This window comes from Triplophysa dalaica, chromosome 3 (assembly GCF_015846415.1).
Source record: "Triplophysa dalaica isolate WHDGS20190420 chromosome 3, ASM1584641v1, whole genome shotgun sequence".
Classification (NCBI taxonomy): domain Eukaryota; kingdom Metazoa; phylum Chordata; class Actinopteri; order Cypriniformes; family Nemacheilidae; genus Triplophysa; species Triplophysa dalaica.
In genome coordinates this window covers 15460215-15479332 of record NC_079544.1, presented here as the reverse complement: position 1 = coordinate 15479332, position 19118 = coordinate 15460215, and the positions used below count along the sequence as shown (strand labels likewise).

Sequence of the window (19118 nt, the reverse complement as noted above, 5' to 3'; positions counted from 1 at the left end):
AAGGGTCACTTTAGACTGGACAAATGGGGACAGTTTTGCCGATTGGATCACATCTTTAAAACAGAGCAAACATTTTTAAAAGATCACTACATTAACACATGACATACGATTTTACAAAGGTCATGATTCTTTTTTAATCAGCTTCAAAGCGTACATCATATTGTATCACTGACAATAAACATAAGAGGTATGACAAGAATGTTAAACATGAAATATTTTATTTTATGACATTACATTTTGTTTCACTTATGATATACATAGCATCTTCAGCCTCTATAGTCTCTTACAATCTGGGGACAGTTTTTTGTATACATTAAACGTTTGCATATTCCTTTTTCTGAGTGGTGTATGAACAAGATGCAAGTTAACAAAGACAAAAAAAATATATAAAATGAGAGACGAAAGACATGTTTCAACCAGAATGAATCATTCACAGGCAGGAGCTGTCTATCCACCTCATATTTAAGGTCAGGTAAGGCTTCAAAACAATTGAAAGAATACAATGAACAAAGTACACTTAATTAACTGCAGGGATAACTTTGTAATTAACTGTAACCAGATATATTCAAAGCACACCACTGATGCTTATCTAGGAAAATGATGTATAGTCTAAATGATAATATCTGAAAACTAGAGAGATTTGAGGCTTCCAGTGAATGTTTGAGTGAGAATCTCAATGATCCACATATGGTCTCTATATCTCAAAAATCAAACAACATGGAGAACAAAGATGAGTCGTTACTTACTTTTCAAAATATGCAGGTCGACAATTGACTGAAACACATGATGCATGGTAGTGTCAATTTAAAGAAGTGTTTCTCTGTACTAGGGAAAAACGCAGGTTTTCAAAACCTTATTGAACAATAACAACTAGATATATAAAAGAATCGACAAACATTTTAAATAAATTACCAAACAAAAATAAAGTGCCATCATGAATCGGAAATGCTAACAATAACTTAACATGTAATCTGTTCTATGACAATACATAGAAACTCTGTATCCACGTGGATATATGTATAACAATTTCTATCTTACACTTTTTTTACACATTATCTTTGAATATTGCTACAGGAAAATGTTTTGGGAAAGGAAAATCCACATTGTGGAAACCAAATGGAAAACGGTTTACACTTGACTAATTCCTCAAGTTCATTTCAACCAAAGGAATTCTGCATCCCTGACACAAATGGAGCCTTATTTTCCTAGAATGTTATTTAAAGACACACAGAGAAAACATGTACAGGCATCACTTTTTGCATTAACTATGAATTTCAGTCACATCCAAATTTAAGCACATAATTGAACAAAAGACAGCAGTGATGCATTTCAACATGCCTTCACCATCAAATGAAACACTGATGTACTTCAAGAAGAATTTTAAGATCATATTGTGGAACAAAAACTACTGTAACTGTGGAAGCATTTCTTTCTTAATTTCGAAGAGATTTGTAATTGTAGAAATGCTTGGGAACTGAGAGCGGCACCTTAGAACCTGTTAAATGAACTACAAAACTCTTGCACAGAGAAAACTCCAAACTCTGCTACGCTATACAACGAGGGAAAAAAAATGTGATCCCTGCTGATTTTGTAAGTTTACACTTGACTTAAATCTTGGACAAGAACCTCCTCTCCTTAACTAGGTCACTGTACATGGGTCGTGGATGTGCCTTTAACATGACAAAGACCCAAAACATATTACCAAGACAACCAAAGAGTGACTTAAGGAGAAGCACATTAAATGTCTTAGCCAGTCTCTAGATCCTAGCCCTTTAGAACATCTGTGAAAGAGGCTAAAACTCCAATTTGCTGAACGACAGCCAAGAACCCTTACAGAGGAGTGGACTAAAATGTATCCTGACACACATGTGCAAACCTGGTGACCATTTATCAGAAATGTTTTATCTCTGTGCTTGCCAACAAGGGTTTCTCCACCAAGTACAAAGTTACGTTTTGCTCGGGGATCAAATACTTATTTCACTTACTGAAATGCAATTCAATTCATAACATTTATATAACACTTTTCCCCTAGATTTTTTTATATTCTGTCTCTACCAGTTAAAATAAACCTACCAAAAAAATGATAGACCCTTCGATTTTTTGTGAGCAGGCAAACTTACAAAATCAGCAGGGGATCAAATACTTATTTCCCTCACTGTACATGGGAAAGATAAATCTCCAGCTCAAAACTATTGTGAAACCACACACATTTATCAGGAAATACATTGGTATTTTTTAGAAAATGTGCAACAGTGAAAACGGAAACTCTGCCTTCTGTGAGAACCCTGCGAAAAAGTCCTTGTATTGCATTTGTCCTGAAGTCGTTTTGTATACGCACAAAATATTTACTAATATTCACATAAACACACACACAGAACGCACTGATGATTTTCTGCACCAGACATTATTTGTGAGATTTTTAGTGATGTACTTCTGGAATCTTACTAAAAACATTTTAAAAGTCTTTGAAATGCCAAAAGAGTGTCCTTTCATCCCAGTCACAGTCCCACTAGCATTGCTGTGCTCAGGTCAGTTGTCTGCCAAATATTTACCTGTAGAATACAAAAAACCCTGTCTGAAACAAACATCTTTTTATAAGCCATAACTGACTTAAAGGGACAGTTCACCCGAAACAGTTCTTGGACCCCATTGACTACCATGACAATGACAATGTCAAAAGTATCTCCTTTTGTGTTCAACATAACAAAGACATTTATAAAGCATTTTTTTTTACCACAGTAGTCAATGGTGACCCAGAACTGTTTGGTTACAAACATTCTTTCAAATATATTTGTCTGTATTCATTAGCACAAAGAAATCGAAACCGATTTGGAACAACAAGGGTGAGAAAATGATGACAGCATTTTCATTTTTGGGGGAAATGTTCCTTAAAAAAACATTTTAAGTTAATACTTAACAAACGTACCTGCAGAAAACCTTTTTTTAACCAGAGAGAGTCTGTAGCCGGACCCTACAAGTTGGAAATCACAGCCAGACAGATTGCTGCCCTCACTGGTGAACTGAACAGCGAGCTGTGACGGTTTACTGGGGCCCTCATCTAACCGGAAGCGAGCCAGTAGAGCTCCGACTCCTGAGATGAAATGATAAAAAAAGGACAAAATAGACAATAAGCTGGACATTTGGCCTCGATTTATACTTATATATAAGACTGCTGACCATTTTTTATCAGATACCTAAAACCGGATCTTAAAGGTCCAGGGTATGAAATTTAGCGGCATCTAGTGGCGAGGTTGTGACTTGCAACAAATGGCTCAACCACCCTTCCCTTTAGAAGCACGACGGAGAGTAGAACTAAGATAACGTATGTACCAAACACGCTCTAGAGAAATGTGTCTGTTCAGGGCTACTGTAGAAACAACATGGCAAATTTCATGCAAGGGGGCCCACGGTATGTAGATAGATAGAAATAGCTCATTTTAAGCTAATACATAATGCTTCATTCTTTAAACACCTCTAAAGACATAATTATTTCTTTCAATAGATCCTCCAGGAAATTAAACACAGCATCTTTAATACCAGATCTGTTGTTATCAGATGCTGAAACTAAAACAGTTTGTTTTTCCGATTGTACTAACCTCCATATAAAGGTTTAACCCGTGGTTTGGTGTAGTATGAAAAAACAGTGCTAAAAGACAAACTTATAAATGTAGTTTTAAGATTTTGATTTTGTTTTGGTTCAGTCTGCCTTACACTACAGCAAACTACAGGTGGATTGAGAGGAGATTGAATTACGCACTGCTAAGCTTGCAGAATGCACACAAGCTTGACATCATGTGTGCCGTTCAAACAGCCTTTCACTAATGATCTCTGTATTACAGGCGAGGACTTTAAACTGGCCTGTTTTGAACCTGCCACAGACATATTTGGAAACTATCCACGGTACATTGCATCTTCTTTTTATGTTTACAAACAGTCTGTTTTGTTTGAATGAAATAACCAACATCTTCAGCTTTTTCCGTTTGCTTTTCAAATCCTGTATGCAATCAAATTTACTACCACTAAGGCATTCTGCCAAAGAACCACATTGTGCAGATGCCAGAAAAAGCTACGCTAAGCAAAGCTCTTGCAAAGCTGTTGTTGAACTTGCCTTCAAATCGTTTTACATCTAATGAACATTTACCTCCATTTTCAGACTTCTGGGAAAGCTCTGGGATCTTCCATGCTATTTTCTGCGTCTCTGGATTCCTTATGAGGCAACACACAGACAAACATGACTGCACTTCAATACGCTGCTATTTGATGGTGTGGAACATGTTGTTCTTGCCAGATTCCTACCAGGTGGCCGGTGGAAGCATGGCCTGCAGTTTGTTTACGCCACCGTCCACAGCTGCCGTGAACTGGATGTTGGTGAGAGGTGTGGGTGCCAGCATGGCCTCTGCATTATATTTATAGTCTATCCTGAGGTCTGTGCAGCTGGCATCGCCACGCCAACTCACAGCCAAATTCAGTGGTGTGGACTGGACCCCTTGAGCAGACACCTGTAAGCATAAATATCACACACACATGCACGTAGCAGCATGTAAGGACTCTTTCACCACAATAAAAGGATATATAGAAATGAAGCAAATGCAATTGATATGTAAGTATAAATCAAGTCTATAATATATATATATTGTTCTATGTAACCAAAATCGGTTTAATGTTATTGAATGCACTACAAAACAACCTTGTTTAAAGGGGATTTGCAATTGTGTTTCTTGCATTCTGACTTCTTTACAATGTTAAACGTGCTTTCTTCTCATGCTTGACATGGTCAACTTGTCAAAAAATGAGTCGGACATATCATGTAGGATTCACATTGCTCAATACACTCCCCTAAGGTTCGTATAGGTTGCGGAAAGTTTTTTTCGAACATGAAATAACATTACGTAAACAGCTTTTCTCCCGGAAAAGCACGCCCAGGCAAAAGAAATAGCCAGCCCATGCGTCAACCGACGAACAATAGGAAGACACGCTTACCATCAAGATTGGCTGTGCTGCGTGAAGATTGGCTGCGCTGTGGGCCTGCAGCTGCAGCTTGTTACTCTTGCGATAGTGAGAGAAGTTAAGGTGTGTTTGTTTGTTCACGGCATTTCTGTGATTTATGTTATGTAAATGGTGGATATAACGCTGGATTTGGAGATCGTTTAAAACTGATTGATGGAGCAGTCCCAGCGCTAAAAGATGCCGGACATGAACTGCACGCGGTAAGTGAAACTGAGTCATAAGTCTGTGGCTATCTCCACACTAATGCGTTTACATTTGAAAACAGAGTTTTCACTTTCAAAACTCTCTTCGTCCACACTTGCGTATTCAAGCATTTGTCAAACGCTGGCCATCCATACTGAAACGACTGAGACGCGGATGTCCCCATATAACGCATGCGCGCCTCGCATATTCGAACACGAAAAGTAGGTTCTGTCTGATCGACACCATAGTCTGTGTTTTGGTGGCAATGGGTGTGCACATGCTTCAGTTCCGCCTGCCCTTCCTTTAGTTAGTGATCAAACTTAAGACCCTACGGATATTTGAAGGGTATGACACCATTCTGTAAGTACTCAAGAAGATTAAAATGAGATTCGCAGAAACTGTCTGAGTTATGGCCACTTTAAAGATCACCTGGTATTTGAGCATATCCACATTGTAATACGTGGCCAGTGGCCTCTGCTCAGCAACTTTCTTCAAGTGACTCATCAAGCTCGGCATGTTCACCCAAAACTCCTTTGAGTCACTTGTAGGTGGCGTGGTGTCACTGCAAAAACAAATTAAACATGTTTTATTTGTCTATTTCAAACATTTAAATTGACATTAATGCTTGACTATGCAAAAGTCACTATCGCTATATTTCAATTCAATTCTATTTTATTTATATAGCGCTTTTCACAAAGTGCATTGTTCCAAAGACGCTCTATGGGAAAAGGTAAAACATAGCACAGTCCATGGTGTTTATAGAACAAGCAAGATCATTCTAGAAATGCAGCTATTAAGCATAATATGCCTTAAGTGAAAGCTTGGCTGAAAAGATGTGAATTACGCACTGCTAAGCTTGCAGAATGAACACAAGCTTGACATCATGTGTGCCGCTCAAACAGCCTTTGACTAATGATCTCTGTATTACAGGCGAGGACTTCAAACTGGCCTGTTTCGAACCTGCCACAGACACATATTTGGAAACTACCCACGGTACATTACATCTTTTTTTATGTTTACAAACAGTCTGTATTGTATTGTTTGAATGAAGTAACCAACATCTTCAGCTTTTTCCGTGTGCTTTTCAATACATGGCCAGTGCCCTCTGCTCAGCAACTTTCTTCAAGTGACTCATCAAGCTCGGAATGTTCACCCAAAACTCCTTTGAGTCACTTGTAGGTGTCTATGCAAAAGTCACTATCACTATAGTTCAATTCAATTCAATTTTATTTATATAGCGCTTTTTACAACATGCATTGTTCCAAAGACGATCTATGGGAAAAAATAAAAAAGTAAAACATAGCACAGTCCATGGTCTTTATAGTACAAGCAAGATCATTCTAGTTAATAATATCAGCAATATTTAGCATAATATGCATAAAGTGAAAGCTTGGCTGAAAAGATGCGTCTTAAATCAAGATTTAAATTTGTAGAGTCTGTCTGATCCTTGAATAGTATCGGGAAGGCTATTACAGAGTTTAGGTGGATTTGGTTATTATATGTGTTATCAAAAGTCCGGAGTTTTGAGATGTTAGAGAGCTTGATGGGTTGTTATGTGATAGAAGCTCTGTTAATTAGGCAGGGGCAAAAGCGTTTAGGGCTTTATAAGTAAATAAAAGTTAAAAAAAACTTTAAAGTCAATTATTAAAGGTTAACCCTTTCTCTCAACAGATAGTGGTCTAGCTTTTGTTGAAACCAGTAACTTTGTATTGGCTCCTACTGTATTATTGCTCATGTATGATATATCGCTTATTCTTTATTATTTGCTTTGAATAAAAGCGTCTGCTAAATGACTAAATGTAAGTACGATACCTAAAGGGTAACCACTGAAGGCATGATAACATTGGGGTTATGTGATCTTATTTTCTGGACGTGGCTAGAACTCTGGCTCAACTGAATAGGTTAAGCCATGAAACCCGGATGCCCCAAATATTAAGGTCTCTACGTCCTTCTATAATTGTGTTTTTGTTTCCTCTTTATCATCCACCTATAAATTTCCAATTCTATAAATCCAATACATTTATTTTTGATAAATCATTTCACTATGTCTTTTGTGTCATTCAAATATCTATTAGGAGAATGCAACACAGCAATTTTATCGTATTTGTATTAAGTGAAATATTTAGTGAAATACTGCTGTTTGCTAAACCAAACAAAAGGGAAAAAGCTCCATTTATTGTTCACATCAATCTCAAATTGGACATCAGTATGGTTTCATCAGTATATTTTACCAGCACAGGAGCTGCGGGTTGGGAAGAACCTGCTCCAGTCGACTGTACTGGTTGATGGTGAAGGTTAGTACTGGTGGACTGGGATGACTGGAGAAGTGTCTGGTGATCCCGGCTGGGAAAGACAATACCATCTCCCCTGTGATCTTCACCAGACATCTGAAACACAGAGAAAAGATTTTTGAGGAACTGACTAGAAATGATGATGTAAACGGAAACCACTGAGACTCATCTGAATGAGGGACAGTCCGGGGTAATTCTCATAAAGTATTTGCATGTCCACATCTGCTGTACAATCTTTTTTTAACACTCTAAAGAAATAAAAGCCCTAAAATATATAAAAATAATGACAACGTACAGTGGAGAGTTGACAGGAAGATATTGGGAGGAGACAGGGAAGCAGGACTCGCAAGGGACCGCTGGGAACAGGAATCGAACCCAGGTAGCCGTGAGCGCACTGGCGCTATTGTGTCGCCGCATTAGCCACAAGACTAACGACGCCGACTGCTGTACATTCTTTGATGTAAAATTTAAATGAGTGACATCAACTTTGCCTAAATTTTTTTATTAAATGTTTCTGTTAAAGAAATTTATTAAGAACAATATTTAAATATTTTAGTATTTATATTGGTATTAAGCTCTGTTGCAAGCTTATGTAGAAAAAAAAATAGTCAGAACAGAAAAAAAATACTGAACAAGGAAACTAACGGGAAATAATGCCACAGCATTTGCTGTAAGGTTGTTATTTTCAGTGTGGTTCCCATTCTTTACAAAAGCCCAGCATTAATCGGAAAGGATCAAAATAAATATATTATTAGCTGACTAGTGTAAATGGCAGTTTTCTGAGAGTAAGCCCTTATATTTAAATCCCATGGACATGTGCCAAGACTATTCTGTGTCAGTAGTTTGCGATCATCTCAGATCTAGCGTCTCTATAATTCTGTCGACACGATAAGGTTTTGACTGCATTGACGAATCTTAAATCCACAGTTATAATGTGTTCCCAACCTGACAGAACTTTGCAGGGTGCACAGTCTTTGTAACACTAAACAGCGCCAACAAAACACAGCTTTTGCAGACGATCAAGAGAAACAAACAGGAAGTGGTATCAAAAGCCACCAAAATAGCAGCTTAGCTCCTCACAGGTGTTGTTGAGACGGTACATTATCTACTTGACTTCAAATGAAAACTTTAGTTCAGCTTGTAGAGCACTGTAATAGATGCACAAAGGCCGTAAGTTTGCACAAAGGCTGTAGGTTTGACCTTACGGAAATTTACCACGGTTTTACTAAAGTTAAAATGGAAAAAACATGGTTTTACTACAATTTAAACAAAAAAAACATGGTAACTGTGGTAAAACAATGGTTATCACAAAATAACAATGGTTTTGAAAACTATGTTTTTTGTTAAAAACATAGTAAACGATGGTTAGTTTAATAAAAACACGGTTTTGCCCTAAGTAATCAATGCTCCAAAAAATCATGGTAACTACACTTGTACTACAAAAAAAAACATGTTTAATTTCAGTAAGGGTGATTTCCAGAGAATACACATACTGATAAAACCTATTACTTGAATGCACTGCAAGTCGCTTTGGATACCTGTCTACCAAACACTTAAATGTAATGTATTTGTAAAATAAGTTTAGTGTGGTAGCTGCTTACTTGGTGGGATCTGCTCCTTTAAAGTAGGCGCTGATGGTCTCTGTGAAGGCGGCTGCTACTGGTAGAGTGTCCTGGGGTCCCATTGTGAGGGGGCTTGGACCTCTGGAACATACTGAAATGAAGAAGTAGATCTAGGTTACCTGAAAGTACTGCAACCTGGGACATTGATAGTAATATGACTTTATGAAGCAATATGATCGTCAAACTTGGACATTCACCAGAAATTGCTATTAATAAACATGCACATTGCAGCAAAATTAACATTTCCAGTACTTTCAATTAGTTTTCATGCTTTTTTAAGTATACATACTTAAGTGATGATATTGTACATAAATAAGATCCTAAAATGACATTCACAACTTAAATAGTTGACTGTCTGGCAAATTAAATAGGCCTACATTTTACATCAAAATTGACAACCATTTGCAAAAGCTCGCAGGGCCTGAATATCACAAAAGTGTTTTTGCAAGTTTCAGTCTATCGCTGATATAATTTTCACGTCATGTTTTAATAGCAAATGCATTTCCGCCCATTGGGGTGCTGGTCTGAAAACGAGGGGCTTTGTTTTAACGATCTATGCACATTGTCAAATTCTATGTGCATGGTCTAAAGCGCAGGGCCCAAGTGCACTTAAGGCGTGTCTAAATCCACTTTTGCTAGTTTAAGGACGGTAAACTGTCAGCGCCAGGCACATGGTCTTAAAGGGTTGTCCTTATTCTCCTAATGAGTCATGGATGTTTTTTTTGGGCAAAATGTGCAGTAAACCAATAATAGTCTAGTCATAGATAATTATTATTTCTTTTGTGTCCTGCAGAATAAAGAAAGCCATACATGTTTGAAACGACAGGAGGGTGAGTAAATGATAACAGAATTAAGATTTTACTAACCTGACACGGACAGGTTAAGTTCACGGCCCAATGTTGGTGTTGAGGCTGCGCTCTGAGAGGTGACGGAGGATATGGAGGAGGTGCTCTCAGCTCTGGCCAGAGGAGCGAAGGGTGGAGGACTCCAGGAGTGAATGGGGGGGCTGAAGGGACGAGCCTGGGGAGATTAAAATAATTTTAATAAAACGCGCTTTGCTAAATGAAAAATGACCTCTGTTGCAGTCGTACCAGTTCTGCTAGACTTGGTTTGCCAGGTGGTAGTTTAGGCCTTGAAGATGGTCTTGGTGGTAGAGGTGGGATTGGGCTTCCAGCAGACAGTGGTGTACCAGCACGTGCAGGAGAGGACGGCCCTAGAATCATAAGAGCAGATGCTGTGTTATATCCAAGAACCAGGATGTGGTTTATAAAACAGCACCGAGGTCGCCATTGGGTGTACAGTTGCGAAGGTATAAGCAAGCAACAGGCATTCATTTACAGTAGCTGTGTGAATTAGTAATAACACTTAATATGTTAAAGGTCCAGTGCAAAAAAATTTAGAGGCATCTATTGGTGAGGCTGCAAACTGCAACCAACGGCTCGAAGCACTACGGTGGCTGACACAGCACTAAGATGTCATCACGTTTTCGCTTCTTTGGTGAAGGAGTTATTTTCCATAATTACATATAGTAACTACGGTCTAAATGTATGTAAAGCTGCTTTCAACAATGCAAAACTGTGCAAAGCGCTATGTAAATAAAAATGATTGGATCTTTTGTCATAAAATAATTAATTATGCAGAATGCAATGTATTCAGCAAAATGTGGACTAAATATTGCACACCATCATAACTGATAACTTACCACTACCAGGTCCTGGAGAGCCCATCACACTCCTGTAAGTTGGAGGAGGCAGTGGAGGTGGGGTTCCCCTGAAGCCTCCTGTTGCCATGTCTTTAGGAGACGTTCCAAACACAGCAAGCTCTTCTCTCACCGAAGACAACTCAGGTGTTCTTCTGTTAGCATCTCTCAGGGTAAGAGCAGAAGATATGGATCCATATCTTGGGTGGTCTGATGGTAAGAAGGGCAGCCCAGGGCTGGATGGGGTAATGGGGATCTCATGACAAAGTTCTACCTCTGGTAGATGAAAGCAGGAGGGAAGCGGCAGGGGGCTGAGTGGAGATTCTGATGGTGGAGGCGGTGGAGGTGAGTCCGGAGGTGGGATGGGGTGGAGAGGGGGAGGGGATGAGGGGGGAGGTGGCAGGTTGAGGGGTGACGACGGGGGCGAGTCCGCAGGGGAAGAGGACAGTGGTGGAGAAGGGGCTGGCTCATCTGGTGGTGGAGGTCTGGCAGGAGAGCCCTCTGCGAAGCTAACCCAGCTGCACTGCACCATATCCATTCCGGATTTTGGTGTGTCGACAGGGCCAAAAACATTGTCCAAGTCTGGCATAACTGCACCTCCAGTTGGGTCAGATAATGGAGTGTCCTGATAGGCAGAGGATGATCTGTCTCCTCTGACACTAGGAACCACACTATAATAACCTGCACAAAAATAATAAACAGCACACACAAGCATTGAACTGCTGTTGACCATCCTCAAAAATACCGTTTGAAAATAAACGTTATGATCATACCAGAGGATTCTACAGAGCTGGAGCTACGTCCAGGTGGGGTGACAGGGATGTTCTTTGGAGGTAGTGGAGGCGGAGCTAAAAGGAAAGATGACAGTCATTTCGCTCTCATTACACGAGGAAATAAAAATAATGCATTTTATTTAATGGCACTTTTTAAAACACCCAAAGTCACCTCACAAACCGGCAAAGAATAAAATCAAAGTACAAATCACTGCACAAGACAAAAAACACAATAAACAATCAGCATACACAGATAAATGCAGTAATGACTCAGTAGAGCATATTATAAAAAAGCCTGAGTAAAAAGAAACATCTTAAGACGTGTTTTGAAAGTCCGCAAGCATTCGCTGTTTCAGATATCTAAGCGGGGGACAGCACAGCTAAAAGATCTCGCACCCATGGTAGTAAGTCGAATACAAGGTACCACCAGAGAAATTGGAGATGAAGATCTGAGAGCACATGAATGGGTGTAAACGTGAAGAAGTTCAGTAAGATATTGGGGTGCAAGATCATGGAGTGCCTTGTAAGTAAGTAACAGAATCTTAAAATCAACTCGACCCTTTACTGGAAACCAGTGCAATTGCTGAAGAACATGAGAAATGTGCACAGTAGAAGAACACAAGCTGTAGAATTCTGAACCAATTGGAGCTTATATAGAAATCTGAAGGGAACACCAGTGAGAAGGGCATTACAATAGTCTATACTGTGACAAGTGAGTGAATAAGTACTGCTGTATTGTTGGTTGAGAGAGAAAAAAACAAAGATATTGACACATTGATATTACGTAGGTGGAAATATGCAGTCCGCTTGATATTATTAATTTGAGTTTCAAAGGACAGTGTGCAATCCATGATAACAAGCTTTCACAATATCACAGATTGACAGAGATGACACTCGCACAACTGTATGGGTGAATGTAGGAAATAGCAGACGGCAATTGCAGTATGAAGATATTCGACTGCAGAATGCCACATCTGATCAGAATTAAATGATCAAGAGCTGTATAATAAAATGTTTCTGTCACGTTTCTGTTACGAAAAATATTTGAATACCAAATGTTTATGTATTTTTTTTATTAATTGATTTATAGTCACAGATAATTTGTTGTCCCCTCAGGCAAACTGAAATCCAATTACATGTAGCTGGCAGCATAACAACACCTTTTCTTTAGTTACGGCCTTAGTGTTTTATATTGCCATTCTGTATTTTTATGTGTTACAACTTTGATGCATCACAGTGTTATTTACATGTACATGGAAATAAAGACACGTTTTCCATATATCTGACATTCTCATGCTTAAGGAGAATAGTATGAGGTGAAGGTTTGGTTCAGTACCTCCAGTGGGGAGTGATCTGCTCAGAACACAACTGCTGGTCGAGCTCGACTGACACCACATCTCTGGCTCCGCCATGAACACTGAGAAACAAGAGGACATTATTAGTACAAATGAAAAACATTCCTCAATACAATTCTGGGATCAAATGAAAACGTACATTTTTCGTATTAATAAAAGGATTTTTTTTATTATATTCATTTTTTTGATAATACCAGAGTTAATGTCTGAATATGTAGATAATGCAGAGATTACGTGCGGGCAGTATAATGTTATAAAAACCCTATTTTATGCTAAATAATAATAAAATGGCACACATTTTATTTATAATAATAAAATAAAGTTTATTTAAAGGGATAGTTCACTCAAAAATTACAATTCTGTCTTCATTTACTATCCCTCAGGTTTTCTCAAACCTGTATAAATGTTTTTGATTTTCTCAAGGAAGATATTTGGAAGAATGTCAGTAACCAAACAGATCTCACCCCCCATTTTCTGCCAAAGAAGGGAAAATAAATACTACCGGAGTCAATGGGGGACGAGATCGGTTGGGTTACTGACATTCTTCCAAATATCTTCCGTAGTGTTTGGGAATCCAAAGTAATGTATATAGGTTTGGATTTTTTTTACATTTTTGGGTGAACTATCCCTTTAAACCTATACGGTTTGCAGAATAAAGTTATCTGTTCAGTCAATTCTTAAAGTCAAATCACATCCATATGACAAAAGCTTGTATACTTTCTTATTCTTATTATAGATTTTATTTTTCCTGTGGAACATATGAAAAATCTTTGGAGATTACATAATGATATCATTTCTACAATGACAATGTAGAGAAAAGCCACACAACAGAAAGTAATGGAGATTTTTTCCAGTCTTGTATGGGACACAATCTGCTCGTATTTCTTAATTTTTCTCTCACAATGCCATGTGTTGCCGTGCCGTGTCATATAATATCTACCATGGTAAAAACAGGATAGCTGGTTTATGCATTTCTACAGTCACACAATATACTTTCAACCCCAACTATTAAATTACTTCAATAATGGCCATTAATTGTTATAATTCTCATTTTGTAATTTAGTCTTTATTAAAAAACCTGTCAATAAGATTTACCTTCTGAATAGTGTGCTTCAACATTTGTTTCAAATGGTGGCCCGAAGAAGGCTGAGCTGTTTTCTCTACCAAACATAAACAAGATCAAAGCACATCAAGAGCCTCCAGACAGCAACATGTAATTTCATTAAATTTAGTAATTTAATAAAGAGCGTAGTACCACAAACAGTTCCATCGGGGTTTTTAGACTAACCTGGGTGTGTCAGAACCAGGGCCAGGGGTTGTTGTGGGTGTTGGAGTGGATCGTCTTGGTCTGGCAATCTCCTCACCTGGAATATGCAAGAATGTAAGAGAGCTGTTGTCTGTATTCATAAATACAGTTTAATATTTGATACCGATATATTGTAAAGAACATCAAAGCTTAGGAAATAAATTAATGTCAGTAATACACTCACTTGACAGGTTTCTTTTCATTGGACACTGTAATAAAGAACATAAATCAAGGAAATAGTAAAATAACTTTAATGCACAGGCACAGTAATATAGTACATAGTAAACTGTAGGCTTTGATGGTTGCCTTATGCACAATAATATATAATTTAACTGACGTGTGGTCAAAGGTGTGCATGCATATATCAGCTGTATTACAATAGTAAATGTAAAGCCTATTTCACATTACAGAATTTAAAACAGTTTGATGGGAAATGGTCATAACAAGAGATTCATTCACACAAGCTGTACTAAAAGAGTGTACTTTATGGTACTTTACAAAAAAGTACCATAAAGCTATAAATAAACACATGCATTGCTGTAAAAAGCGGTTACTCATCCAGGTTATCAGTGAATGTTAGGTAGAGGGTATTTTTTGTCACTTGGACTTTGTTTTCCATTGCTTTCATTCATTGAAACTGATGAATGTTCTCCAACACGACCAATCAGCGACAAACATCTTTAGCTAATGGAAAACCGAGCTCGGATGCCAACACTGAACTTCAGCTGATATTTCATTCAACATGCAGAAACTACTGGTGATATCAAGAATCTAACGAATCACTTGTATTGGTCCATCATATCGAGCCGTCAGCACAGCATCATCTCAATGAAATGGGGTCTATTGCACATGCAAAAACAATACATTTAATGTACATAAAACAACATCCACAACAAACACTCACTATAAGAATCGATGCATTATTTATGTATTGGAAATTAAGCTCCAGAAAAAATAATAAGTGATATTATGCCAGCAAAAAATGAAACAATAAATCCAAACTTCAATGACAGTACTTACTGGACTTCTCCTCTGTGATCAGCATAAAGGAAGAAAGAAGAGACCTGGTCAGGGAGTCACAGATCAGGAATATTAAAAAACAAACAAATAAATAAGAAGAAAAACATCGGAAAATGAAAATTTTGCAAGAAAAGTCTGCATTAATAAATGCATAAAAATGAACCTATGATGATGAATCTTAACATAAATCTACTGACATTCATAACCAACAAATCAGACTGGATTTATGTGACCACTTCTTCATTGATTACTTATTACACAGAAAGATGTTCTGATGATGCTTCAGGATGATCACACAACCATAAACAAACACACATGAGATGTTTCATTCACAAGCACAGACTGATGAGATGCATGACAAATGAAGTGAAAGAGTGAAGAGGTCTGAATTATCACAATAAGTGTACAACAACCACTTACCGGACTCTTCCGCTGTGTGAGGAAATAAACAAAGAAACAAATTAAATCTCAGATGTAACCCTAAACAGGAACTCATGAGCATTATCCCTTTCTCAGTTGATTACAAGTGATCACAAGCCTTCCTGATCATTTCAGGATTCTTACCAGAGGAGACGGTGATATCGCCAGGCTCCCCACCGAAGCCTTCAGCTCATCCATAGTGGACACTGTGCAGTTTCCACTGTTTGCTGCCAGCGGCTTGATCTTGATCTTAAATTTCTTCCCATGTTCCTCCTCACCCTCCGACTCGCTGGAGGAGCAGAACGTCCTGACCTTCGGAGCTGGTGAGTCGTGTTAAGGGAGATTATTTTCACAAATGAGAGCTAGTAAAATAAAGACCATTCGTGAGTGTAACCTCAAAATTTCACCTGTAATCTCATACTGAGCTACAGACATGAGTGATTGCTTGAATCACGCCACATCCCAGAACACCTAAGTATTAAGGAAACAAATTAAACAAACACATTTAAAAAATCAAGTTCCTAAATTGCTATTTGCACACACGAGAAAACATAAGACCTGCATGACCAACTGGAAAACTACATCTTATGACTCTTATCACAGTCATTATGCACTTATGCAAAACAGTGTGCACCCTTGAGAGACACATGCATTGTCATTAGAGAAGCCAATCACCATGACAAAATGAAGAGACTTTCCTTTCATTAAAATATGTTACAAGGATTGAGGTAAGCACTGCTCAAACCTGCGATGAGATGCATTTATGGTTTCATATGATATGATATAATTTAAGACCATGGTTCTTCTAACAAAATATTATCCCTAAATCTTGTCGTTTCTTTGATAAATAAAAAAAGAGATGAGTTAACTTGGACTGTGAGAAACATTTGAAATAGATTTTCTTTAAATGTTAAGGATATTTCCCCCTTGTTCTCCGGGTTTAACGCTAAAGCCCTCGTCATCCACATCAGGTGAGTTCTGTAATGGAAGACAAACAGGTGAATTCTAACATTCACATAAGCTGTAAAACTATTATGTAAACTTAGAATTCAAAAAGAATTGCTTACGTATCGATCCCAGTCGATCTCACCATAGAAACCGTTGGGTGCACCATTGGCTTTTTTCTGGGATTAAAAAAGTGAGTGACGAACCATTATAAAAATGAAACATTGAATCACTAGCTAAAGCACGTTTGTAGACATAACTTAGTGACTGTACTCACAGATTTATCTTTGTCTGGTGATCCCCTGAAAAAGAAGAAAGAAATGGTTTATATTAGGTACCAAACACAATAAGAATTCTAATACACATGATATATATATACATACATAGTTATACCATGTTCTTGAATATCTTATTCAGTAACATATCTAAAAAGAAACACGCTGTGTCCATCTGTGTTTTTACTCACGTGGAGTCAGAGTCCTTTTCTTTCTTCCGTATCCCGAAAGCTTTTCGGGTACGTTTTTTTAATCCTGTTAAAAATCACATTTATGGTCAAGAAACAAATAATATACAGTTCATTTGAACTATTGTAAGCTTAATGAGTAAGGGTAATTGTATATTAATATGAGGTCATAATAAATGCATGGGTGAAAATTTTTTTAAATTGGTTTCTTAATAAATCAAAACAATGATAGACAATTTAAATAATTAAAAAAGTAAAAAATGCAAAAATCATGTTTTTTGTAACACCTCATTCTAAGTAAACCTAACCGAACTAAATTAAATAACCATGATGGCCACATTAGGTCATGTGCTAGCTAGTGAAAAATATATATTGTCGCAGTCCTTACAAAACCTTGGATGTCCTAATAATCACGGTTTATCAGGAAAGGAAAAAACACTGACAACACAGTATTTCATCAATTAAAAATTACAATATTGAAAATCCCCTTTTAATACTCCTTATTTATTAGATGTTTGCTAAACCTAGTGAAAAACGGAAAGGGTGACTAACAATAATGATTAATGACAAAAAATAATAATAATGGAATTTGGAGATACAAGATTTCAGAAGGACAGCAGTGGTATACAATATTTCAATATAATTAAACGGTTTTCAATATTTCCTAAACCTATTCCATCTTAGTCTACTTATTTGCAGAAACAATCACCCCAAGGAAGCTTAGAAAAGGCAACATGGTGACTATGAACAAGCACAGCATGACAACAATTTATAGCCTGGAGATCTTGGCATTATGGCATACCAGAATGCTTCTGGGTCTCAGTACCAGTGTAAAACGCTCCGTGTGTGTGTTCACCCATCATGCCCCTAGTCTTTTAGAGAAAAGCTGATATTTCTCACTATCCCTTGGCTAAAAGTCAAGCAATTACGCTGAATTACTACAAACACACAGGAGGATGTGAAATCTGTTAGCTACCTACTCTAAATCCATTATATAAGGATGGTGTAATATAATCAGATACAATTACAGGGGATCAATCTGAGACATGAAATGACCTGAAATCATGAGAGTGGACACAGAGCAGAATGCACACTACATCCTGATGCCTTGTCCTTTTCCACTGGGTCACCCTTCAAAGGCTCCCATTAGGATGCTTGTGTTTTAGTGTCCAGGACAGGTGTAAATACACATGCAACTCCAGTTTCAAGATGCACACCGGATACACAACGTGAGACGTGATCTTCCACCTCCTTCAAGGAGACAAACATCAAAACAAGCGTGTGCTACATTTGGACATCATGCATACTATGTCAAGTACTATGCATGACATATGAAACAATATGACTAGCTAGATTTCAAAACACAGCGATGCGGGCCTAAAGTGCATTTTACCTTGCATCATGGTTGCAACACTTCATTCCTCGGTTTCACCCGAGTACACAGACTGACATGAGATAAAGCAGGGATCCGGTGACCGGTTGGTAGAGGAATGGTGCATAATGCCCAATCCGCGCGTTCTCGTCCCGTTTCCCGGTAACCGGTGGGTTAGGCCCCGGGCATCGCTGCATCATACACCATCCACACGCGCCATCAGCACAGAGGGGATGCTGAGGACAGCCGATGAACGGAGAATGAAAGTCTCTGGGAGGGTCACGAAATTACGAAGCGTACTATGGAGAAGGTCGGCTCATGAATATTAATAAGGTCACGGTGACGTTTCTACGTAACCTTCCCGGATCGTCCAGTCGCGTATTTTAATGATTATTCATGAGCCAAGCCTTTCCACGTAAGAGAACTCGATAGGCGTGTTTGAGCGTATGCGGTGAGTATGACACCAAGTTATCGCGAGAGCTACTGGAACACATAACGAACCGTCTGCCCTCGCGGTAACCCGATGTCATACTCAGATCAGTGTTCGCAGCGCAGCATTAAGTCAGACACGCCTTAAGAGCCCCCCTTAAATATTGTGAGTAATAATGTAATCTGAACAAGAATTCGAAATCGCTTTATAATAGTCCCCTTTAAAACTCTTA

General features: G+C 38.2%; 1 protein-coding gene across 3 annotated transcripts; it reads right to left on the bottom strand.

The window, feature by feature from the left end:
• Positions 1-201: 201 nt before the first annotated feature.
• sgip1b (SH3GL interacting endocytic adaptor 1b) lies at positions 202-18873 on the bottom strand. 3 transcript variants are annotated; one of them, XM_056743358.1, is made up of 23 exons: positions 18478-18873; positions 17088-17151; positions 16899-16923; positions 16744-16800; positions 16597-16654; positions 15821-15999; positions 15677-15688; positions 15257-15268; positions 14421-14445; positions 14219-14294; positions 14026-14090; positions 12912-12992; positions 11576-11650; positions 10806-11483; positions 10195-10316; positions 9970-10123; positions 9083-9194; positions 7422-7577; positions 5620-5752; positions 4297-4499; positions 4142-4206; positions 2927-3091; positions 202-2552 (listed from the first exon to the last, which is right to left on the bottom strand). In XM_056743358.1, the coding sequence occupies exons 1-23, from the start codon at positions 18485-18487 to the stop codon at positions 2530-2532; spliced, it is 2550 nt and encodes an 849-aa protein (XP_056599336.1). In that variant the 5' UTR covers positions 18488-18873; the 3' UTR covers positions 202-2529. The 3 variants fall into 3 exon arrangements, with proteins under 3 accessions (XP_056599336.1, XP_056599335.1, XP_056599334.1); XM_056743357.1 differs by lacking the exons at positions 15821-15999; positions 16597-16654; positions 16744-16800; ... (1 more) ...; positions 17088-17151; positions 18478-18873 and having other exon boundaries at positions 15257-15300; XM_056743356.1 differs by lacking the exons at positions 15257-15268; positions 15677-15688; positions 15821-15999; ... (3 more) ...; positions 17088-17151; positions 18478-18873 and adding an exon at positions 15020-15250.
• Positions 18874-19118: the final 245 nt, after the last annotated feature.